The 24,178-nt window shown below is 43.0% G+C and overlaps 1 protein-coding gene across 5 annotated transcripts in view; it reads left to right on the forward strand.

The window, feature by feature from the left end:
* The first annotated feature begins 1,676 nt into the window (after positions 1-1,676).
* The window catches only part of LOC138582130 (oocyte zinc finger protein XlCOF6-like), a 371,424-nt gene continuing 348,922 nt past the window's right edge, over positions 1,677-24,178 (forward strand). For all 5 annotated transcript variants that reach the window (XM_069653138.1, XM_069653139.1, XM_069653135.1 and 2 more), the window contains exon 1: positions 1,677-1,802. In XM_069653138.1, the coding sequence (XP_069509239.1) occupies positions 1,779-1,802 (24 nt within the window). In that variant the 5' untranslated portion in view covers positions 1,677-1,778. The remainder of the gene's footprint in view (positions 1,803-24,178) is intronic.

The raw sequence follows: 24,178 nt of genomic DNA on the forward strand, positions 1-24,178 counted from the left end.
GCAACTGTGATAATTACCCGACCCTGTGCAGTTCTATGGGACTCCAAAATGAGGAATAATGGAAAGGTATGCATGACTTGGATTCATGCAGACCTTCCTGAGCACCTGGTAATTACCGCATGTGGCAAAGCTAAATGAATGTGGCGGTATTACTGGAGGCAATACCACCAAACGCATAATCAATTTCTGATGATTCCATAAAGAAGACCGTTATAGACCATAGGAATTTTGTCATCACTAATGTCGAGACAGTGTACAATGGGACATGAACCTAGAGATTCCCTGAGGAATAAGGTCCTGGCATGGTTACGCCAAAAGACTGTCCCAGGCATAGCTCCCAACCTTTTCTGTCACCAAGGCGGGTGAAACCACTCAATTTTCTTTTTGGCGGGTGAGAGGCCCATAGAAGTGAATGGGCGTATGAGAGACTTGGCGGGTGATTCCTCTGCTTTCAAGGTGGGTGACACCTACCAAAAGCGGGGGAGTTGAGGTGTTGTAAGAATGTCAACCTCAAAATCATCCGAAGGGTCAAGATAGATCAGTGGTGCACTCAGGGACTGTCTATTGGTGGGTTGCAATTTAAGTAACCTGCCATCATATCTATCCATTTGTAAGCTAGTTGTTGACTTTTCTGTTTTATAACATTGATGCCTGTGAATTATGGATTTTCTGTATTTTTATTTGTCATATGTGTTTGTTTTCTCCGTTTGTTGCGCTCTGGGGGGCCTGATTTATAAAAATGTTTTGAATGGGACTTTCCCGTGTTACAATTTTTTTTATTTTTTATAAATCAGGCCCTTAGTCTCCGAACAGCAACTTTTATTCTAGAGAGTTTTGCAAATGTTATTAAAAAACATTTTTGTATAGAGGGTGTTTATGATTTTGATAGTAAAATGTGTTTTACAATAAAAGTAAGAAGACATTTTAAGCAGGATTTTTTAGCTGTGGTATCACACGGCACTCCTGTTTGGTATATTGATTTACATGGCTAGGTAAGGCAGGATTTCTTTATGTTCCAATTTGTAATTTAGATCCCCATGACACCCTCCTTAAAAGTCGTATGTCCCCAATGGCATGACGCAATCTTGTAACATCACACTGAAGCTGAAGTTTAAAAAATACTGTAGATGTAACATGACTTATACATTACGTACATTTTATAAATGCAGTATATGGCAATTTATGCCTTGGCTATACGTGTTTTCTTGCTTAAGACAACAAAATATTAATATTCATTTTGGGCAATTGTGCACTTTCATTAAGATTGGAGGAAACGGGAAGTCACCGAGATTCGTTTAATTTGCAAATATTGTTGCTCTTTAATTTTTTTTATTTAACTTCACTTGGGCACGTTCAGACTTTTTACGGTGACTTACTGCATTCTCACTTTCATTGGGTCATTTCCGGTGACGTATTCTCGTGCAACCATTTGATACACAGGTGTTTGGAGTGCAACTTCCTACGATCTCATTGAACATGTTAAACTCGCACTTCTTTATGTTAAGAATGCGATATTTTTGATACTTAAAACGAGGCATCTCCTCCAAGCCATTTCACAGGAGTAGTGTCTCCACAGTGAGCGTGCTCCTGGTTTCACAGCTCTGCATCGGGTTTCACCCCTTTGAGCATGCCCGGTCCACCCTGCTGCGCGAGCATGCCCAATAGGTCTATCGATCTTCATAGTCTCGGGGCGACTCTTCACAGGAAAGGATCAGTCTTGGTCCCCGCCTTCTGCTCGATCATAGGCCAGGCATAAAGTTTGAGGAATACAGTGGAGAATGTCCCTGCTGGAACCAGATCAGGTGAGCAATCTCATCAAATATTTACTGAATGCTAGGACTCATCTTAGCATTGTTATTGGTAATTTGTTCGACCAACACAAAAGGCCGACTCTTGCCACAGCGACAACCCAGGAAACCCAACAGGCTCACGGCTCCACAGATAATAGACATTTACTCTGACAACAGCAACCCCTTTTGCTGCAATGTGCGGGCCCCTCGGTGAGTAGAAGGGACAATGTAAGGGGGCAGAGAAGACACGGAGAGGGAGAAGGAAAGAAGGAGAGAGGGAGGGGAGAAAAGGCAGGGGAGGTAGCTGTGAAGTGGTATTACCTACACCTGAGCTACAATCTATATATAGCTGCTTGATATTACATGATTTATGTAACTTTCTATGCCTGCTCTTCCAGTCTGCCTAGCAATAGAAAGGAATAGGCAGAAGCAAACCAGAGGGAGTCAGACACATGCCCATGTATTCCAGAACCGACAGTGTGTGGATCAACACTTGACATAAATGATTCCATTATCAGGATCCATGCTGCTGTCATTATAACGGTGGACGGAGCCTTATAAAGAAGCTGAGCAGAGCAAAACGGAATAAAGAATGGCAAAACTTTTATTAAACTGCGCACGGATGTAGATCTGGGTAAACATACGAAATATTTCAAAATTCATACACACGCTATAGTAACTGTGGCCCAGGGCTAGACAGGAAAGCTCAGGAAAGCTCAGACGGATGGATAAAGGATAGGCCCACTGAAAGTTAATTCCCAAATACTGTGTGGACGACCACTGAATTCGCAATTGGAAGACCCCAACACTACACTACACAAATATTACCAAAGAAGATTGATGTCACTTTACTTCAGTCACTGAATCATATCATGTATTTCAACTGCCTTCTCCCCCTTGTCTTCATTCTGGTTCGTCATTGGACACATTTTCTCTTCTCTCTTTCTTGATATGATATGAAAGGTTATTTATAACACGCTTAATACCCAGAGGTTTCCAAGCACGGACCCGTGGATCGAACCTGTGTTGCTCTGTGTTGTCTTCCTTCCAAGGCGAGCACGTTGCCCCTGAGCTATCCTCCCGAGACTCTTTTCCATAATCCTCACCCTCTTCTTCTCCACTGATGTTTTTTCGGCACAATCTCAGGAATTTTATTCCATCTATGTGTGTTCCCTCACTTAGTTCTGTTCTTCCTTCTATCACTCTATTCTCTGCATTGCCCATTGAAAGCTTTGCGGACACTCTTTGCTGTGGCCCTCAATCTACTTTGGACCATCTCCACCCCTCTCGTCCCTTTTCCCCCTCTCGTAAGACTGCTCAGCCATGGCTTACTTCTTCCCTTCGTTTCCTCGGATTGGAAAAAATCTCACTCTTATTTTGATCTTGACTCGCTTTCAAATCTCCCTTCTCTTTATGACAACTCTCTTCTTTCTGCTAAACAGCGCTACTACTCTGATCTTGTTAATAATCTTTCATCCCTTCACAGACTATTTTACGAACTCAGCCGTCTTCTCCTGGCCTCATCTGATCCCTCCTTATCTTCCTTTCTTACTCCTGATGATTTTGCCTCTTTATTTCACTACTAAAGTAATCAATCTATGTTCATCCTGCTCGTCCAACTCTGCTATTCCAATTCTGTCTTCCTCTCCTTCTCAATCGCTCTCTTCTTTCTCCCCTTTTACTGATCGTGATGATTCTTTTCCTTGCTTGTGCCAACCCTATCGGTGCCCCTACTGATTCTATCCCATCTTCTCCTATCCCTCAAATCTTTCCACTCTTAATTCCTTACCTTCTTCCTTATTTAACAATTCCCTATCTTTTGCTGCCTTTCCTATTTCTTTCAAACATGCTATGTTCATCCCAGAAAACGTTCCCTCGCCCTTTCAATTGCGCCTAATTTTCCTCCTATTTCTCTCCTACCCTTTTTATCTAATATTCTTGAAAGTATGGTCTACTCTCAGGTTTACTCTTTGTTAAACCTCCATTCTTTACTCCCGCCTTTACAATATGGGTTACAACCTTTTCACTCTACTGAAGCTGCTTTACTTTCTGGAACTTATTCACTCCTATCTGCTCGCTATACTAAGCACTCTTCATTTCTCATCTTACTTGATCTTTCCGCTGCATTTGATACTGTTTTTCTTCACATTCTTTCTTCTAGACTTCTATTACTCAATATCCCTGGTGCTGTCTATACACAGTTTTCTTCCTACTTATCTATTCGCACGTACTACGTTTCATGGAATGAGCACACTTCTTCTTCCCTGCCTTTATGTTTTGGGGTTCCCCAAGGATCTGTCCTTCACTATTTCCTCTCTTCCCTTTTTACTATCCCTATTTCTGATATTGTTTCTTCCTTTACCGTCTTCTATCACCTATATGCAGATGGCACCCAAATCGTCTTTTCCTTTTCTGCATCTCTGCATGCAAAACCTTCTGCTTATCTCTCTACTATTCCTTCATGGATGCCTTCACATTTTCTCCATCTTAACTCATCCAAGACGAACATTCTATTTCTCTCTTCCTCTCAAATTCCTCCTCCCATTCCATCTCCTTCCATTGCCTTTCCCCCAACCCATCTATCTTCATCAACCTCCGCCCACAATCTTGGTATTACATTTGTTCCTTCTCTCTCTTTCTTCACCTTTATTCTTGTGACAGCTTGCGCCTTTTCAATATAAGTAAAGCTTGTATCTCTTTTTCTCTGTCTTCCTGCTTCTCATTTTGCCCTACTTCGGTCTACCTTCCACTCATCTTTACGTATTATATGCTCCCTCCTTTCCTGTAGCTCTATCTCTGAGGCTCTTAACTCTCTCCATTGGTTATCCTGTGAACACCATCTCCAATACGCTTTTCTTTCTATTGTTTTTAAATGCCGCATGGCACCTCCATACCTCAGTTCTCTTGTATCATAGTACCAACCATCACGTCCCCTTCGGTTTCGATTTCTTGTTCTTCTCTCTTTTCCACGGCCTACCTGTGCCCAATCACGTTCTTACTATTTTTTTCTTCTAGCCCCCAAACTCTGGATCTCTCTTCCTCCACCCATCCACTCTCTTACCTTGTATTCTTAATTTCTCACTCAGCTAAAATCTCACTTTCTCTCCACTTCTTGAACATCTAATTTCTCTAGTTTATTTTGCAGTACCGTTGGCTGATAGATTTGATTTAATTAATGTGTTCAGCTCTTTGACGATAAGTGCTATATAAGCACAAATAAATTAAATGAAAATGAAGGTGAGGGGGCAACAACTCATATATATGATGCATTACCCAACTGCCTGTGATTGTGGATAAAAGCTTCACTCCTCGTTAAGGGAAAAATAAACATTATAATAGTAATTGTGGAAAAACTGAGGCAGAGGAACCCAAATGTGCCTTTTAATAATGAGAGGCTGGCGGGGCATAGGAAGTCTGGCCGTTCCAACTCCTTTTGCGCTAACAGCATACTCAGACTGACTAACAGGAGAGGAGTAATTTCCTGTCCGTTAGCATGCTCTATGTACAAAAGAGGTGAGTCCTCCGTTTGTGTGTAACAGCAGTGTGCAGAGGGTGTGACCAGGTAAGTGAAGAATGAATATGTATTTAATTGCTTCTATTCGTGCATGCAAGGTGAATTGTCGGGGTGTGCATGTATGAACGTGTGTATGTTTGTTTTTATGCATGCGCACATCCAAGGAGTTGTCTGAGTGTGAGAGTATGTTGTATGCATGCATCTGAAAGCGAGCTTGTGTTTGTAATGGGAGACGAGGCTTCTAAATGTATGAGTCTGGGAGGCACCTACTGCTACGTTTTCTTGCGTGGCTGTACTCGCCTACATCGGTGTAGCCAGTCTGCAACTAGTTTCTTACTGTGTCATGGCATTTTCTACTGGACTTCAAGGGTAAAGTAAGCATGATAGGTAGTATTATGTGCTATACTGGCCTGCATTGTTCAGGGATTGAAATAAGGATTTGATGAGCAAGAGCTAAAATCAGTTCCTTTTATTCCGCATTAAAGAGTGGGTCGGAGCTACCTCTGAGAGACGATGAGCTAGTACCTCGGGTGCTGCATATCTGACTTCCACATGAGATGCAAAACCTACATTTATGTTGACTGCATATGACCCATTATGTTATTAATGTTTTCTGCATGTGTCACAGTATTCCATTATACACATTCCCAAACACAGAGTTCATGTCACATAGGTATGTGTGTATGGTATGTGTATGGTACCAGATGACCTAGACGTCAGAAGTAGCTCCTGGTAGCTGTTGGTGTTAAACCATCCAGGTTCTACTAGACTATAACCACGAGCGATATAGCTCCCAGCTGCCATCAATTTCGATCCCTGTTGATGCAGAACGTCTGCATGTACTTCCTTACCGTTGCATGCCATTTTTTACTGGGACTCAAGCTTAACGCAAACATGAAAAACATTTATGTGGCTAGAGTGGGTTACATTGGTGGCACCAGTCTAGGCATATAGTTTCTTACTTGCCATGGCAGTTTCTACTTGACATTAAGGTTAAAGCAAACATGATAAGTGTTATAAGGTGGATTAACTGGCCTATGATGGTGGTGCCAGTCTGACCATATATTTTTACTGTGGCATGGCATTTGTTACTGGCATTAATAGTAAAGCAAACATAAGTGTTATTATGTGGCTACTGGCTGATCATGGTGATGACAGTTTAGCCATATCATGTTTTATGAGCCATTTTATTACTGCGCATAAAGAGTAAAGCAAACATAAGTGTTATTGTGTGGCTAGACTGGCCTACATTGGTACAGCCACTTTGGATATACTTTCTTACTGTGCCATGACATTTTTGACAGAAGAGATCAAGGGTGTAAAACAAACATGAGTGTTATCACGCAGCCATATGGCCTATATTTGCGCAGCCAGTCTGTATATGTTTTCTTCCTGCGCCATGGCATTTTTTTACTGGCTGGCAAAGCCAACAGGAGTATGTTCTTATTTGGTAACACTGATATATAATTGGTGCAGCCTGTATGGGCATATGTGTGCTGTGAGAGAGACAGGCATGGTATCAAGAGAGACACAGACTCCAAAGGAACAGTTCCAAAAAACCTTTATTTACAAAAGTTCTGGGGTTGGTGTAATACCTAACTGGCCCTTACTCTAAAGGGGTTGTTCCCTCAACTGATGTTTCCAAGGGCCATCGATTTCTAAAAGTCCAAAACCAAAATCTGTCTGTGTCTAAACCTATGCTTTCCCTCACTCTTTGACAAAATGTGATAGGAACTCTTCTTAAAGAAAAATAGTGGTTGAAGAAAAGAAATTGTAAACCACAGCTGGTTGTATGTACAATAAGTGTAGTTTTGTCGTTGCAAGATAGTTCAATTCAAAAGGGAAGCCCTTGGAAGCTTCCACACAGGGCTCCTGCAGCAAACCAACAAAGTTCACAATGTCTTTGTCTCTTGGGGTTCCCTTTCCCATGCTTGGACTCCTCTATTTTTTTTAAAAAAGACCCAGTTCTTGTTAGGCCTCTCAGGGTTCCCTTCCCTAAGTGTAGGCCTTTTCTTCAGAGTTCAAAAAAAGGTATTTGTGGGCCTCCCAGGGTTCCCTTCCCCAAGCTTAGGCCCCCCATGTCTCAAACAAAAGTTCACCTTGTCAGGATGTGCCTTCGGGTCTCTCAGGGTTCTCTTCCCAAGTCCAGAACCCTCTGGGGCCAAATGAAAATTCACTTTGTCAGGATGTATCTTCGGGCCTCTCAGGGTTCCCTTCCCCAAGTATAGGCTCCTCTGGGCCCAAATATAAGTTAACTTTGTCAGAATGTACCTGCCAACAGATTTCTTTCGTTCATGAGACAGTGTCGGAGACTTTTGAAAACGCCAGGCTTTTTGGCTCCTCCCCTGTGCAACCACTTTGTCCTCTATTCCCTCTCTTTATACTTTGATTCACTCCTCTGACACCTTTCTCCCCTGGTGCCTCTTCCACTATGCTCTTCTTCATTTTCACCTTTCCTTACTTTTCCTTGTGCATCCTTGCACCTTCTTTCAATCTTTCCCCTTGGCTTGTGCCCACTTGCACCATCTTTCACTCTTTCCGCTTTACTTATGCACACTTGCACCTTCTTTCACTCATTCCGCTTTACTTGTGCACACTTGCACTGTCACTTGCTTTCTTTTCATCTTCCTTTTCCTTCTTGTGCCCCTGGCACGCTTGCTCGCTTTCTGCTTCATGTCGCTTTATACTCTTTTCACTTGCTTTCCATTTCAGGCTTCTTTCCAATATATCACTTGCTTTTCCCTCCATGCCGCTTTACAATTTGTGCCTTTCTCCCCCACTGCTGGAATAGCACGCATGCTCCTCAGTTTCTCTCTCATCGAAACTCACCACCAGCGTTCCATTGACAAGCGGTCCCTTCTGGATGCACAGGGTTGAGATCAGGGTCTCACCACCTGCCCCTAAGACACCCTTGGGGCCAGCACAGGTCCCAAGGGAACAAGTATTCCACTGAACCTTGGAGACATGGCTCTCTCGCCACGCTGCAGCCCCTCACAGACACCGGGCCAGCGTATTGGCATGCTGTCCTCCTCCAGCCTTCAGCTCTTGCTCCTCTCTGCCCATTGGCGTCTCTGGTCCGGACAGCATCCCCAGCTGGCTCCTTGCTTCTGCAGAATCACACCTTTTATAGTGTAGGGGAGAGTCAAGTGGAGTCAGGTGTGTATAGTTGGAGTAACATTCCTGACCTTGCCTGACTCTATTATTAGGACAGCCTAATGGTGATATGTAGTAGGCCTCTCTTCACTTCTCTTGGTTGCCTCTTCCTCGTCCCAGTGTTTGTGAGAAATGGGGAGGGGGAGACAGTGCAAGATGGAAATGTATATTTATGGCCAAATCATCATAAGGTGATTGATAGAGTAAAGAGGAGAGTCCCCTGGCCCCGTCTGTATATACCTGGGGTGATTTTCTTTCTCTCTGGCCTAAACCATGGGAAGACAATTAGGCGTTCAGATTAAAACTATGTTTTTGTCTTATCAGGCCTTCCTCCTTGTCTGTTTTATTTCTAATGATACTTCCACCTCCTTCTTGGATTCTGAACCCTGGTACCTGAATACCCCATGAAGGCTTCTAGGACTTCCTCCTCATCTCCTGCCATCCTGTTGGAATACTGCATCTCACCTGGGGTACTCCCACAAAGACAACCCTGGACTCCCCTAACCAGGTGATCCTCACTCGCTCGTCCACCCCCAGTGTTGGGATCCAAGAGCAATGGCCCTCCCGTGGCCACATGAATAGAGGATAGAGGATTCTCGGGGTCCCCTAGGTTTCTCAGCGTGCACATATATCACAGAATTGTCAAAAGCTGATCAACAAGTAATGTATTCTTGTAATTCATTAACCTGAGTGATCATTTCACTATTTCGTTTGGAATTAATCATTTGATGGTCATAAGGGTACACAAAATCCATTAGCAGCCTTGGCAGGGGAGCCAGCCAATGGGGAAGCTTGAAACGTTGGCTGAATCTCCCTATGTTAGCCTGCGTTCCAAGTCACCTGATGGCCGCTTTCCCCATTCCCACCGAATCTCTTTTTAAATAATTTCTCCTCCCCACTTACCTCATGGCAGTGGCACACGCAGCCGCTGCTTCTTTCTTCCTTTCCTCATGCGTGTGCCCAACATCGAAAGCAAAGAGGGGAGCCGTACGAAGCCCCGCCTTCCCTTTCTATGGTGGCCATCTTTGAACAGTCTTCGTTCCGTAAACAGGATGCCACGAGGCGACCCGTTTAAGGAACGAAAATAATTTCAATTAGCCCCGTCCCAGCCTATGGGACGGTGCTAAAGGCGCTAAGCACCCATTCCAAGGGCTGGAATGAGTGGCAACGGCTCATGCCCTCATTAAAAGCCCTTTCTTTGGTCATGCCTTTAACTTGGGCCGCCGAGCCGTTACCATCAGTTCCAGCCAATGGAACGAGTGCTTAACGCCACATTATTTGCAAAAATAGTTTATTCATAATAGGTTCCATGAAAAAAAGGTTTTTGTTTATATAATTTGAATTTGTTTCTAAAAACCATTGACGAGGGATAAACCCATGGGGGGTGGGTGTGTGTGTGTGTATATATATATATATATATATATATATATATATATATATATATATATATATATATATACACACACATATACAATTAAATATACATTCACATGTCATGTCCTAATATATCCAGCACATCATTTTGTACAAATTCATCATAGTTTCTAGAAAATTGAACCATGTTTTTTCTTTCCAGAAACATAGGCACACTATGTTTAAGCCCCTAATGAGTAAAGAGAATCGTTGTTCCATTTTTGTGATGGCCTTCATCAGGATAAACATGCATTTTCTTTTCCAATAATTATGGTTTGCATGTGTCCTCACTCTACAGAAAAAGCAACATCAATGTTTCAGGATTTTGTATGTACCCATAACATTACTTCTCAGTTGTCGTTATCTTTAAATAATAATTTACCTTAAATTCTTGTCCTCTTCATTCCGGATCATCAATGCTCATTCACGATAGATAAAAAGCGTTAAAACCTAGAAGGTTAGATCGAAAAAGTCAACTTCTGGCCCCTTGTTTTACACTTGTGTTTCATACATCTATTCTTATTCCCAACTACTATGCGGGTTTCCTATTTCAGTTGATTTGCATTTGTAATGCGCCAGAGCTCGCAGGCATCAGGGCGCAGAAGAAGAAAGAAGGCAAAGAGTCAAGAACTGGAAACAGCAGCAGACAGAGAGTTATCTAAAAACACTAGTCTTACTCCCTTCCTAAACTTCAAAAAGCTTGTCTCTGCCCTTAAAGATTTTGGAAGTTTGTTCCATAAAGAGGCAGCTTGGGTCGAGAAAGACCTGCCCATTCCCCTGCTATTTGTAGAGCGCCAAAGCCCTTGGGCGTCCAGACGCTGAGCAGAGAGACAGCTATAAAGTTGGAGCATCCAACATCTCTGAATATTTACATAAATAGTCTGGTTTTTAAAGATTTCCTGAAGACTAGGTGGTCTTCTTCCTTTCGGAGTGAATCTGGCAGCTCGTTCCAAGCCTGTGCCATCAGAACAGGGAATGAGCGGCCGCTTCCCCGAGCTCTTTTAACACAATCCACTCTCCTGAGGCGGGCCTTTGCACATCAAAGTCCCTTGTTGGCTGATAAGTGACTAACCTATTTTTAAGGTACTGGGGGGCTGTCCCAAAAACACACTTTGGCCTAGAGTCAATAACTTGAAAAGGACCCTGGCTGATACTGGTAGCCAGTGCAACCCTTTCGGGGCTGTGGGCACTGATTTGTTCTGAGCCATTTGATGGGCAATGCGCACAGCTGCATTTTGTACTTTCTGTAATTTTTGGATAGCATCTTTGCTGGCACCTCCCAAAAGGGAGTTGCAGTACTGCAGGCAGGGAAGTACGACAGCTTGGGCTAACTTCGCCCGGTTTTCTTTAGAAATCATGGGGCCGACCAGTCTTAGTACTCTAAGATAATAATGTGTGTTTTTGCAATTGTGTCCATGTGGGCGTCTGCATTCAGGTTAGCCTCCACATATGTACCAAGGGTCTTCACTTTGGTAGCCACTACAGTCCGGCTACCCTCAATCAACAAGCTAGTGAAAGCATGATCAAGACCTTCCCAGGCTTGTTTAGACCCATAAATCATTAACTTGGTCTTCCCGGCATTCAAACATAGCCAGTTAGACGACATCAAATATTTTATGGTCCGGTAGATATTATTGAGCTTCTCCTGGTCCTCTGCATGATTGACACTGATCTCCAGAGACAACTGAAAATCATCCACATAGTTAGTAAAGTAGAGACCTACACTTTCTAACTCCACACAAATATGTTGAATGTATATATTGAATAGTAATAGGGACAGGCAATCTCCCTGAGGGACTCCACACGCAGTGATTTCTGCCTCAGACGAGGTGTCTTTATAGTGGCCCCTAGATTTATGGCCCTCCAATAAAGATCTCATCCATCTGACTGCCTCCGCCGAGAGGCCCCCAGTGACCACCAATCTCTCCCATGAGATCCTGTGGTCCAGTAGATCGAAGGCTGCCAATGGATCGAGCAAAATCAGCAGCCCGATCTACTTCTTTCCAACATTGTCAACATCTGGGTTTGTAAGTCAATCACGGCACTTTCTGTGCTGTGGAAACATCCAAAACCTAACTGCTTCTTATGAAAGGTGCCTGCAGCTTCCATGTATGATTGGAGCTGCATGGTAGCCACCTTGTCAACCAACTTCAGGAAAAACAGCGTGTTGGTAATTGGTCGCAGATTTGCTGCATCTTTGGGGTCCAAGCCTGGTTTCTTCAGAAATGGGGTCACTGCCACATCTTTGATCGATTGCGGAATAAGTCCAGTGTTTAAATGAAGCATTGACAAATCGACACAGGTACGGGGCAAAGATGTCGTGGTGTTGCAGGATTACCTTGGATTGTCAAAGGTCCCCAGGACAACTTGTGGGCTGCATGACTTTAAGAATATCTGGAATTTCCATGGCCGTCAACTTTGAGTTAAAAAAACCAGTAGGGGGTGTCCCCTGGTTTTGATACCGGGAAGCAGGTATTGAGCTATGAAACACCTTATCCAGTTGTCCATTTCTCAAGATGGCCTCTGCAGTGGCCAACTTCCGCCCGTCCAGCTCTTCCTTAATCTTATTCTGAGCGAGCAAGAGCTTATCTGAGAAGGCCCTTTGGACTCTTGCACAGTCTTCGTAGTTGGATTTTTGGTCCGATTAAGGACTCTGGGATTTTCCCATGTTCTAAATAGGTCAAAGAGTTCCTAGGTGCCCTGTTTATCTCATCAATGTAATTTATATTCTTTCTCTTTGCATTTCCATGCTGGTTTATTTGTTGGCTTTTTATCTTTGAGCCAGGCATGCTCTGCATGCTTTTTGCTGGCTTTTAACAGAGCCAATTCTGGGGAGAACCATTTTTGGTGGTTAGGCACATCTCTTATATTTCTTAACTTAATAGGAGCAAGCTTGTCTAAGAGTAGTCATATCTCTATTGAAATTCTCTATGAGAGTGTCGGGTGATCCGGTAATTATATTTTATCATCAGGGCATCCATACAATCCGCCAGGTCTGCGGCTGTAATAGCCCGGTAATTCCTACCTAGTACCTTATGTGGCAGTTCATGTTGCTGCCTAAACGGGGAGGGGAGTTGTATCTGACAGGTAATAGCGGAGTGGTCTGACTACACACAAGGGATCAGTTTTGAAACAAAATAAAAAATTATACATTTGTATTTTTTTGCAAAACCATATTTTTCAATATTTTTTCCATATTTTTCATACTGTACTTAGAAACAATGCTATTTGATGCCACTTCCTGTTATGTCAAGGGGTGAAAGGTCATGTTTCATCGCTTCCCGGGATGTCACTTTGGGGTGGGGTCAAATGACATCACTTCCGTTGATGTCATCAGAGGTCAATGGTCATGAGGCGAGGGGTGGGCCACTTTTTTGAGGCGAGTGGTGGGACACTTTTTTCGGTGTCTGGGCCTATTTCTTGTCCCAGTACGACCCTGTTGTAACCCCCGTCAATGAGACAATATCACTGGCCACCCAGTCTAAGCTATTTCCTTTTATGTGGGTGGGTTCGGAGTTGTGAATAACAATGTTCTCATTGTTGAGAAGTTTCTCTAGTTCCTGACCTTTCTTATCCTTAGGATCCCCTCTCCAAAGGTTTAAATCTCTCAGAAGAATTACAGCGGTATTCGTTTTTTGCATGGGAGATAGCACATTAAACTTTGAACCGAGAGACAAATCCCGTCACTAGACCGGGTGAACCTGGTTGGGTTACGGATTTTAATATATTCTTTGAGGTAGCTTGAAGCTTTCCCGTTGAGGCATTTGTGCACTATTGTCAATGCCTTGAATTGGATGCGCGCTTCCACTGGAAGCCAGTGAAGATCCCTCCTGTGAGACGAGATAGGGTTGCGCCTGGGGATGCTCTTAACGATAAGTGCTGCATCGTTTTAAACAACCTTAAACGTCTAAGGCTGTTTTTGCTTGCCCCTAACATAAGGGCATTGTAATAGTCTAGCTGAGGCATCACAAGCGCACGTACCAACGGGGTACAGTTGGCCTCTGACACATAAGGTTTAGCTAGCCTTAGAAGACGTAGAATGTACTGTGCCTTGTTTGCTATGCTATCTGTATTTGCGCCTATGTTAAGAGATGACTCAAAGATCACTCCCAAAGTCCTGACTTTATCCACCGTTTTGATAACATGACCTTCAACACAGAAAGCGGCGTAGAACAGGTCCAGCTTGGATCTTGCCTGTGGAGACCCAAAAAGCATAATCTCTGTTTTATTTGCGTTGAGACACATTCCATTATTTGCCATCCACTGTTGGATGGCCGAGTTCACTTTGATAATTCGATTTGCGTCGTCTGTGTAGTGACTGCTTAGTTCAAGCACAAGATGGGTGTCGTCGGCGTAATTAGTGAAATTAACACTGAGCTTGTCCAAGAGATCACAAAACGAGCGGCAGAATATATTAAAAATGGAGGGAGACATACAGGCACCCTGAGGGACACCCCATTTGAGACATTACTCTGGAGACCGTGCAATAACCCATGCGATTTTAGACATGCGGTCTGTCAGAAATGGCCTGACCCATGTCTAGCTGGGATTGCTCTTTCTTCCAGGCTCTTTCTGCCTTCCTTTTGTCCTTTTTAAGCGCATGTAGGGCCATGAGTGAGAGAAAACCTCTTTACGATGTTTATTGAAATTCCTACTTGTTATGATATATGATATGATATTTTACTTGTATCGCGCTCGTACATAAGTGTTTCAGAGTGCGACTAGGCAAGGGAGGGGATCACGGGAGAACACAACACAACAACAATAACGATCTTACTATGCCCAGTGACATTGAAAACGCGCAAGTGCATGTGAATGGGAAAAGGGAAAGAGTGCATGGAAGGGGGAGTGTGGAAAGTGCGGAGCAGAGGAGAGCAGATAAATAATAATAAATAAAAAATAAATAGAAGATGGGGGCAATAAACAGTGGTAGTGCAGCCAGCAAGTGGCAAGTGCTGTGTTTAAGGCAGCAGACTGGGTAAGTCTGATAAGTGCAGAAAAAGAAGAAAAATGTGGGGGCTGTAAGGGTACAGATACAGTCCCCAGTGCAAGGAGTGGCCGAGAGGCAGTGCAGGAGGGTGGCAGGGTGAGCAGGTACCTGGACCCAGGGGACAGAGGGAGGCCAGATGCACAGTGCCTAGAGAGAGCAGATCAGCAGGGGAGAGGGGGAGCGAAGGCGGAAGTAAAGAGGAAGGTGTTGAGGTTCTTCCGGAACCGGAGATGGTTTTCCTCAAGTTCTAGATTGGCAGGGAGGCTGTTCCAGACGGAGGCCCCAGCCGAAGATAGAGATCTACCCCAGCTCGTTTCTTTGAAAAACGATTGACCCGGAGGGAGTTAGAGGTAGAGGAGCGAAGAGCTCGAGAGGGGAGGTATTTGCGGAGGGATAGCTGAAGGTATTTTGGAACAGGCCCCAGAAAGCCTTGTGGACAATGCAGAGAGTTTTGAATTTAATCCTTGCATCCACTGGGAGCCAATGGAGAGATTTCAGGGCTGGAGAGATACGATCCCAGGGCTTGAGGCCAAGGACAAGTCTCGCAGTCCTGTTCTGGATAAGTTGCAGAGGGCAGAGAGTAGAGGCAGGTAGATTTAGAAGAGGCTGTTAAAATAGTCCACCCTAGAGAGAAACAGAGCTTGGAGACAGTGAGCTTCTGAGGGAAGGAGAGGAAAGGCAGAGTACCTCTGAGGAGGTGCAATAGGAAGTTTGATTTTTTAGAGACCTCAGAGATATGGGCGGAGAAGGAAAGTGTGGAGTCAGAGATGACCCCAAGGTTCTTAGCCTCGCAGGTAGGGGTAGGAGGAGGGCCAAGGGAGGCCGGCCAGAGGGTGAGGGAGAAGGATGGAGATGGTGTGCCGATGAGGAGGGTCTCCGTCTTGCTGGCATTCAGACAAAGATCATTGGCGGCACACCAATCTTGGATGGCAGTAAGGCAGTCAGAGATGAGAGAGGGAGAGGAGGTGGCTGAGGGCAGCCGGAAAATGAGTTGAGTGCCATCTGCGTAGCACTGGAAACTTGAGCAGAAAATGGCAATGCAGTGGGCGAGAGTTGCCAGGTAATGGTTGAAGAGCCAGGGTGAGAGGTTAGACCCCTGGGGAACCCCACAGGTAGAGAGGAAGGTAGATGATAGGAAGGACCCCAGTTGGACCTGGGAGGGTCGGTCAGAGAGGAAAGAGGTCAGCCAGGCCAGAGCCTGATCAGTGATGCCCAGGTTATCACGGACACGGTTGAGTAGGATGGTGTGGTTGACCGTGTCGAAGGCAGAAGAGAGATATTGTTACCCTAAGCAGTGGATTGTTTTTCTGAGTAAATAGACAAGGCAGCCCAAACTCAAAGGTAATAAGGGAGTGGTCTGACCAGACGCAGGGCTGTTGCACAAGTGGGCTTAATGATATATTTTTACTAGTCACCCAGTCTCTTATATTGCCCAAATTGGGCGTTGGTTCCTTGTCATTACCAATAACAAATGTATTGGTGGTAAACAATTGAGCAAGTTGCGTGGCTTGGACTTCAAGCAAGTTATTCAGCCAATTGTTAAAATCACCCAGAATAATAGTTGCTGTGTTAGGTTTGTGAGACAAGGATAAGATGTCTACCATATTGTCGTATAAAAAGTGTCTTGGGGAGGCCGATAAATCAGAATACTCTTGATACAGTTGATGCAGTTGTTAGGGGAGGGCATACTTTTAAGAGACAGAATTTCACAGCCCTGAAAGTTAGCATAGTTTGAAAAAAAATTCAAATATGAGCTTGCAATAATGGCAACCCCTCTGCGCCTTTCTGCATCTCTATTCTGGCAAAAGGAAAAACCAGGGGGGTTGCTAGGTTAATATTTGGTCTGCTAGAATCTTGTAGCCACGTTTCGTGGTCGATAATAAAATCGCACACTTCAATTGTAGGTTTGTCCAACGATCTGGTGTTCAGTGAAGCAGTTTTAATTACTTGCTGTTTCTTATCTGCAGATGCTTCTTCATGTCTATGCACTCAGACATCACTAAATACCTATTTGTGTGACTTGTCTCTGCCAGGAGTTGTGTCACAAGTCTCCTCTGTGGAAACCATTGTGCAACACAAAGCAACTCACTACCACGAGAAGCAACAAAAAAGCAACAACAAAAAAAAGTCAGTGCCGGCATGTCGCGCGTGGACTCGTGCAGACTTTCTAGTCCCTGACGCGCCGGCGCTGATGCGCCTGATTGAAAGATAAGTACTTCCCAGGGACTACAGTCCTGATGGAAGATGTATTTTCGGAATCGGGAGGCAGAGCCCACAGTAACACTAATGCATGTTACCCAGTAACTAGCAGTTACTTAAAATACAAACCAAAGTATATTACACAGTTGCACAGTATGTAATTAGTTTAAAATGACACTAAGGTAATATAAAACATCAACAATCTTTTTTTTTAAACATGTCTAAATGTTTCCAAGTCCCTAACAAAAAAGGATTTGCAGTATCTAGCAAAGTCTGATTAAACAATATAATGAGCAGCTACAAATGAGTCTCCTCGACTAAGAGACAGCTATTAAGGTACCTTGCAACATTCTAATGATTGTAGACTACAATCAAAAGTGATTTGGCATGTACCTTAATAGGAAACCCACAAATAAAAATAGTCTTTTGACATTTTAGCAGTTTTTATCCAGTAGGTCTTAGGAAAAATGTACCTTATGAACAATTCTTAAGAATAAGAAGACATTGGGCCTCATTACAAGTGAGGCGTAATGGGTTAACGGGACCCGCTAAAGGAGGCGGACCCGTTAAGCCTGTTCCGCCTCATTACAAGCTCCCCTCGCTGGACCCGGTAAGTAACGCCTGGTCAAACCAGGCATGCTTACCGGGTCCCGTGAGTGGAAGAGGGAGCAAACAACGGGCCTCTCGTAATCGGCCCGTTGTTTGCTCCCTCCCCCATTCCCATTCAGCCCTCTGAGGGCTGAAATGGGAACGGGGAAGGTGCGGGCCCGGGTTCCTGGAGGGAGGAATTACTGGGCCCTCCGAACTTGGAATGGCCCCGTAATTCCCCATTCTGGGAACCCGGACCCGATTTTGGCGGCAGCCATGCCGCCAATAGCGGCATGGCTGCCGCCAAAATCGTAATGAGGCCCATTGTATGAGAAAAAGAGGATTACCATAAACGGGCTATCGATCTACAAGAGCGTTTAAAAGACCATGGTTATCTGAAATTCACACAAATTGGATGCGTTTGAAATGTGCAATAATAAGACATTCCCCTACGCCTGTTTTGACAGGGTGTAGGTATAGGTGTAATGCACAAGAGGTTCATTTCTCAACCTTTCATGAAATTTGTCTTTGAAGTGGGAGAGCAGCGTTGTGAATTACTGCTCTCCCACTTGTATTTCTATCCTTCCTTCCGACACTAATAAAATGAAGCTGGCTGGCCAGTGCACTTTTGCACTGCTGTTCAGCAGTCCTGAAAATCTGCAGGCTACCTTTGAGAATAAAGTGACCTGCACATATCTGCAATGAGTGCAAATGAGAAAAGCGCACTATCTGTGCTTTTTTTTTTTTTTTTTTTGCTTTCATTTTTGCTTATTTTTGCAAATCTGTCAGTTGGGCTGCCCTTGTCCGGTATTACAGATTTCAGGTCTGAGTGCTTGATCAACCCATGTGTACATTGACCCATTGTGTACATTGACCCATTCCCCATTGTCAGATCTGTATTTAATGCCCTGCTACTCCATGAGTCCGACCTCCCAGACCATGAGGTGGGGACGAGCACTGACATAGGAGAGAATGTATTATATGGTAGTTGGCACTTTATCCCAGCTATGTAATGCCAGCAAAGAGAGCTTACTCATTGAACAAGCCTTGGGATAGAATGTCAATTGGTTTATGCATTTTTCTAGAACCTCAAGGTGACATTTGTTGCTTTTATCAAATGTCTGACTTGAAAGGGGGCGTGGCCTGGGCTCATGCAGTGAGGCTGCGACTTTCCAGAGCAAACACTGAGATCCTTTACTATGATCCTGTAAACAGTGTTAAACTGTGAACTACACATCTCTTGCTGACATTTCCTGAAGGTGTACTACTAGATTGTTGTCTGAACCCTTGTTCCTATAAAAATCAGTGCACAGGGGGCCTGAGACGTGAACCACGAGCTTTGCCATGTCATGGAAATTTAAAAAGGGCCCGTAATATGAGACATGGCTTAGGGAGTTCGGAATTTGGTGTGAGGCTGAAACAAGAGCGTGGCTTGGGGTGATACAGTCACATGACAATGATCAAGCCGTCACTTTTGAGGCCTGGAGAGTGCATACTGAGTCTGTGTTTTATCCATTAGAACCCTTTATAGCTGTAGTTTTATGGAGCACTTGACTGGCCAATACTCGATTTGCTGTCTTGTTTTGTAACAACCAACAACTTGCCTCCTTAAGCATGCAATCCCTGATTACCAGTTGAAAATCTTTATGTTTATTCATATTGGTTGAGTTGTTTGATATTGTTAAACACTTGCTGCTGGATCATAACCTGATTACTGAATGTGTAACTTGTGTAACGGCGCTGCAATAAACAAATTTAAAAATAAATGAAATGGCTGACTTGAAACAGAGATTATTGTTTCAAACAGTAAAGTGTTCATTTATTGGAAACAACAAATACAATTATGTGTATACGGGTGCTCCTTTTCCAAAAAGAATTAGCAGCGGTCATTAATGAAGTAACCGAATCTGATATAACGCTGTCGTGGTGGGCTGTGATTCTGACCAAACCTGACATCAACATAGCTTTCAGAATATTCACGCTGATTGCATGTATAGCTAGGGATAAGTGTTGGAGGGTGCAGCTACCATGTAGGTGTGGCCCCCGAAGATTGCAGAAGACCAGGTCCTGCAGTCTATCATGAGGAACAGAATCTCATCCAACGCCTGTTTGTATATTCAAAGTGGTGGAATCTATTACGTAAAAGACAAAGGGCCTCATTACGACCCAGGCGGTAAGTTACCGCCTGGGCCGTGACTTTACCACCATGGCGTAAACTATGTTTACGCCATGGTGGTTGGCGGACTTACCGCCCCATTCCGACCTTGGCGGGGCGGTAAGTCCCCAATCCCCATTTACCCTTCCCCATTCCCATTTTTGCCCCATAGGGCATAATGGGAGTGGGGAAGGCGTTAATTACGCCACCGTAAATTACGGTGGCGTAATTAACTCCATGGTCCCTTAGCACCATGGATTTTAACACCCGCTAAAAGCAGGTGTTAAAAGCACCATGGCGCTAGGGGTACTCGTAATTGGCGGTAAGGGGTCGGCGCAGCTAACGCTGGCGTTAACCCCTTACCGCCAGGGTCGTAATGAGGCCCAAAGATTAGAGAGAATGAGGGCGAGGTAATCTCTATTGTATCGCAAAGTCGAACTAACACATGCTGGTCTCAGGATTTTCTTTTGAGGTGAGCAAGCTCAGTCGAGGTCCTGAAACCCCTCTGCAATGGAATCCATTAATATCCCTACCATTGCATGCTCTTAATTATTATTTTTTGTATTGATATGACTGAAATATTCAACCTTTCAACATATATTTACAAATCTTCATCAATCAACAACAAAAAGAAAAAGAATATTCATCTTTCCTTACATTTCCATAACCATAAGTTTACAATGACAAAAAAGGGAATTAAATTGATTTACATTTTTTAAAAAAATATATTCATTCAATATAAAAAGAATCTTAAAAATATTCAGTGAGGTATAAGAAATAAAAAATGGTTAGGACTAACTAGAACATTTTAATCATGTTCAACAAATACAATTACATTCAATTAGCTTTCCGACCCTCGATTATCTCATCACTACTTTCTAGTTTTAGCACTTCCAGAAATTCCACAATTGCATAACCAATAGTTCTTGATTGAATATGAAAAAGATGGCACCACAAGATTTGTTCGTCTACAACAGTATATGCTTCAAAATGCTTTCTAAAATATTTGATTCTTAGTGATAACAAATTCAGACATTGAACCATCAAATCTGTTTTTTGACAATACCGACATGATGTAGAGGTTTGGTTAAGCAGGAACCATCTTGCCAGGATTTCGATTGTCTGCCATAGGTTCAGCCTAAAGCGTAGGAGCCCTGCACGTAAATGACGATCAGGAGATTTTTCCAAATAAGGGGCCTAGTACTTTATCGTTTTAGAAGAAATTGATTTTTCATGCACACATGATAAGTTAAACATTGAGTCCGAGTGCTGATCCAGTCAAATTCCCACATTTTGATTTTTGCCCTCGTCGGATTAGTGAGAAGTAAATCAATTGAAATGTCAGCCTCATGCAGATACTCCTCCGCCCTGGCTTTCCATGAGCGAATGAATGTGTTTGATGAATTCTTAACATAATCCGCCAGCGTTGTTAGCAGGACATTATGTTTCGTTTCCTCCAAGCATTTTCGGTATAAAGTACACAACTTCCATTTGTAGTGCGCATGCATTGAAATTAAGCCTACTTCATGTCTGATAATGGGGATAGGAGTGGAGACTGGAAGATTGAGTAAAGTTTTCCAATATTTGCCCTCAAACCTATCCCAGTAAAGCCTTGACTTCCAACATTTGGTTTCTGAACCATATAGGATTATAGGTATAACCTCTTGTTTGTAATATGTTACTATTGGTGAGATTAAGAATTTACAATAGCTATTGTTAATAATGCGAGCTTGAGACATTGTTGTTACAAGCTTCATTTTTAGACTCACATTATATGGTAGGTCAACATGATGGTTATTTATGTTTACACCTAGGTAGATATAGTTCGAGACTATTTATAGCTTTGTGTTATCTAACTCCCGATTGTTTTTAGCTACTCGCTGTTTGATGTTTCCAAATTGAATTATCTGTTTTTTTGGTGTTAACCGTGATCATGTTACTCTGTGCATATTTTTCCACGCCACCTAACAAAGTGCGTAGACCTCTAGGAGTTTTTGATATTAAAACGAGGTCATCCGCGTAAAGGAGCCATCTTATAATATTGTCACCCAATTTCAGGGAATCAGAATTGGAAGCCCTCAAGCCATTGCCCACATCAGAAATAGAAAAGTTAAAGAGGGCTGAAGTAAGGATGCAACCCTGTTTCAGCCCTCTTGCTGTGGGTATGGAAGATAACAGACCATCCTGACTCAATCTAATGTGGATTGACGTGCCATCATGAAACTCAACCAACCATTTTAAAATGTTCCATGGGAACGCTCTATCCATGAATTTTTTTAACAGTAGTTCTCTTGGGACAGAGTCGAACGCTGTTTGAAAATCTACAAAGGCTATAAACAAAGGCTGTTTGTTTGCTGGCTATGTGCAATGAATGATAGAATTCAAGGTAAGTAAATTGACACTGGTACTGAGACCTGGAACGAAACCTGTTTGGTACACATCCTGAGGTTTTGTATTGACTACCCATTGATTAAACTCCTTCAGTTTTATGTGGGCAAAACATTTTCCCGGGCTATCTAATAGCGCTGTGGGTCTATAGGATCGAGGATCCATTCTATCCCCTTTCTTAAATAACGGGACTATAATCGATTTCTTCCATGATTGTGGAAGCTTGCCCCTCTGCATTACATTGTCAAAAATGTTATGCAAGATGGAGTTCCATACTATGGGATTTTTTCCATCATGCTGTTATCCAGGCCGTCTGGCCCTTGGGCCCTTGAAGCACTTAGTTTTGAGATATGATGTCTAATATCAACTTTATCAAAGGATATTTGATGATTCCAACCAAGATTTACCAATTTCAATTGCATTTATACAATGGAGAGCCATACATTTTCCGGTAGTAATTTCCCCATACAGTTTCTGGGATGGGGTAAATTTGAACCGATGCTTGAGTTTTGAAGGTCGCTTCGTTCAATAGCAACCATATATTAGATGTTGATTTTGATGCCATGCATGACAGCATATGTTTGCTGTCTTGCTGATATTGTAAGGCTTTCTTTCCCCTGAGCCAATTTTTATATGTCAATTTGAGACATCTGATTTTGTTTCCTTTTTCCATAAACGGAAGATGATATATATTTCGAATAGAACGCCTCAGGATTGTTTTCCTATCTTTTATTACACGATCAAATACGTGCATTTGTTTTTGAGACTGTTTTTTAATAAATGTTTTGGTTTGCATATATCTTTGCATCAATGTTGTATAACAAACTCCCTTTTGGGCTGTTAGAAGATTATTGGATTCTGAAAGTGTTGTATCCGACCATCTGATGCGATTCCTAGTGTTATTTGCTATGATACCACCTCCATAGTATGGTTTCTGCTTTTTAGGGATATGTAACTTCCAAGTCCATTTTAGGCATAGCTGGTTATGATCACTTAGATCAGTTGGATTAATTATTAAGGAGTCGATTTATATCTATGAAATTTCGATTGGTGTAAATATAGTCTATAATGGCCCTTTCAGGTTGTCTATGCCAGGTATGATTGGCGGGATGTCACCATTAATCGCTCCATTGAGCATTACATACTGCCTTTCTTGCATCATTTGGGACCACATGGTTTCTTCTTCTGTCTATAAGTGATTCCTAACTGGGAGAAGGTGGAGATTTAAGTCTCCAACAATCATAACAAAATTTATGTGCTTTCCTAACATTAGTGTACCAAGAATAAGTGAAATATGTTCAAAGAAAATGTTAGGTTGTAATTGAGCTTTGCCCCAATAGATGTTCAGTATAACTAAGGTGTAGACATCATTCACAATTTTAACTATTTGAATGTAAGGTGTAGGGGATTTACATACTTGAACATTGAAATCCTTATTGATTTTGGTGGCAATAAGTAGACCTGCCATAGGTCTGCCTCTGGGCTGTACCAGTGCGGGGGTGATCACTATGTTAAACGCATCCCATATCGGGGCACAGTTAGCCACGTCTCCTGTAATATAATGATGTCATACACATTCAGGTCATCAGCATTTGAGTTGATGAAATGCTTAAAACCGTGAGTATTCCAGGAGACATGCCCGATGATATGAGTTTAAAATGTTCTGAGAAGTACAATTATGCTTTCAAAATTGACAGATGTCATTTTAGATTTCTCTTGTCCGTAAATGTTCAAAGTTCTTTTTTGGAGAGTTTGACTCTCAGTATTATGTGCTATCTGATGGTCCTGAAGTACTATGGGCTTTCATACAGTGACGATCTTTCCTCCCAAATGATGTTAGCTACTGCTCCAGAGTGAATGAATATTCGAGCATTAGAAAGGTCGTGATCATCTAGAAACTCTACCGCGTCCATATCACTGGAGTTGATGTTGCTTAGCTTGGGTAGGTCCGTACATATGTTCAAGATGCTTGATCGATTAAGATCACA

This window comes from Ambystoma mexicanum, chromosome 3q (assembly GCF_040938575.1).
Source record: "Ambystoma mexicanum isolate Mex_15411 chromosome 3q, UKY_AmexF1_1, whole genome shotgun sequence".
Taxonomy (NCBI): domain Eukaryota; kingdom Metazoa; phylum Chordata; class Amphibia; order Caudata; family Ambystomatidae; genus Ambystoma; species Ambystoma mexicanum.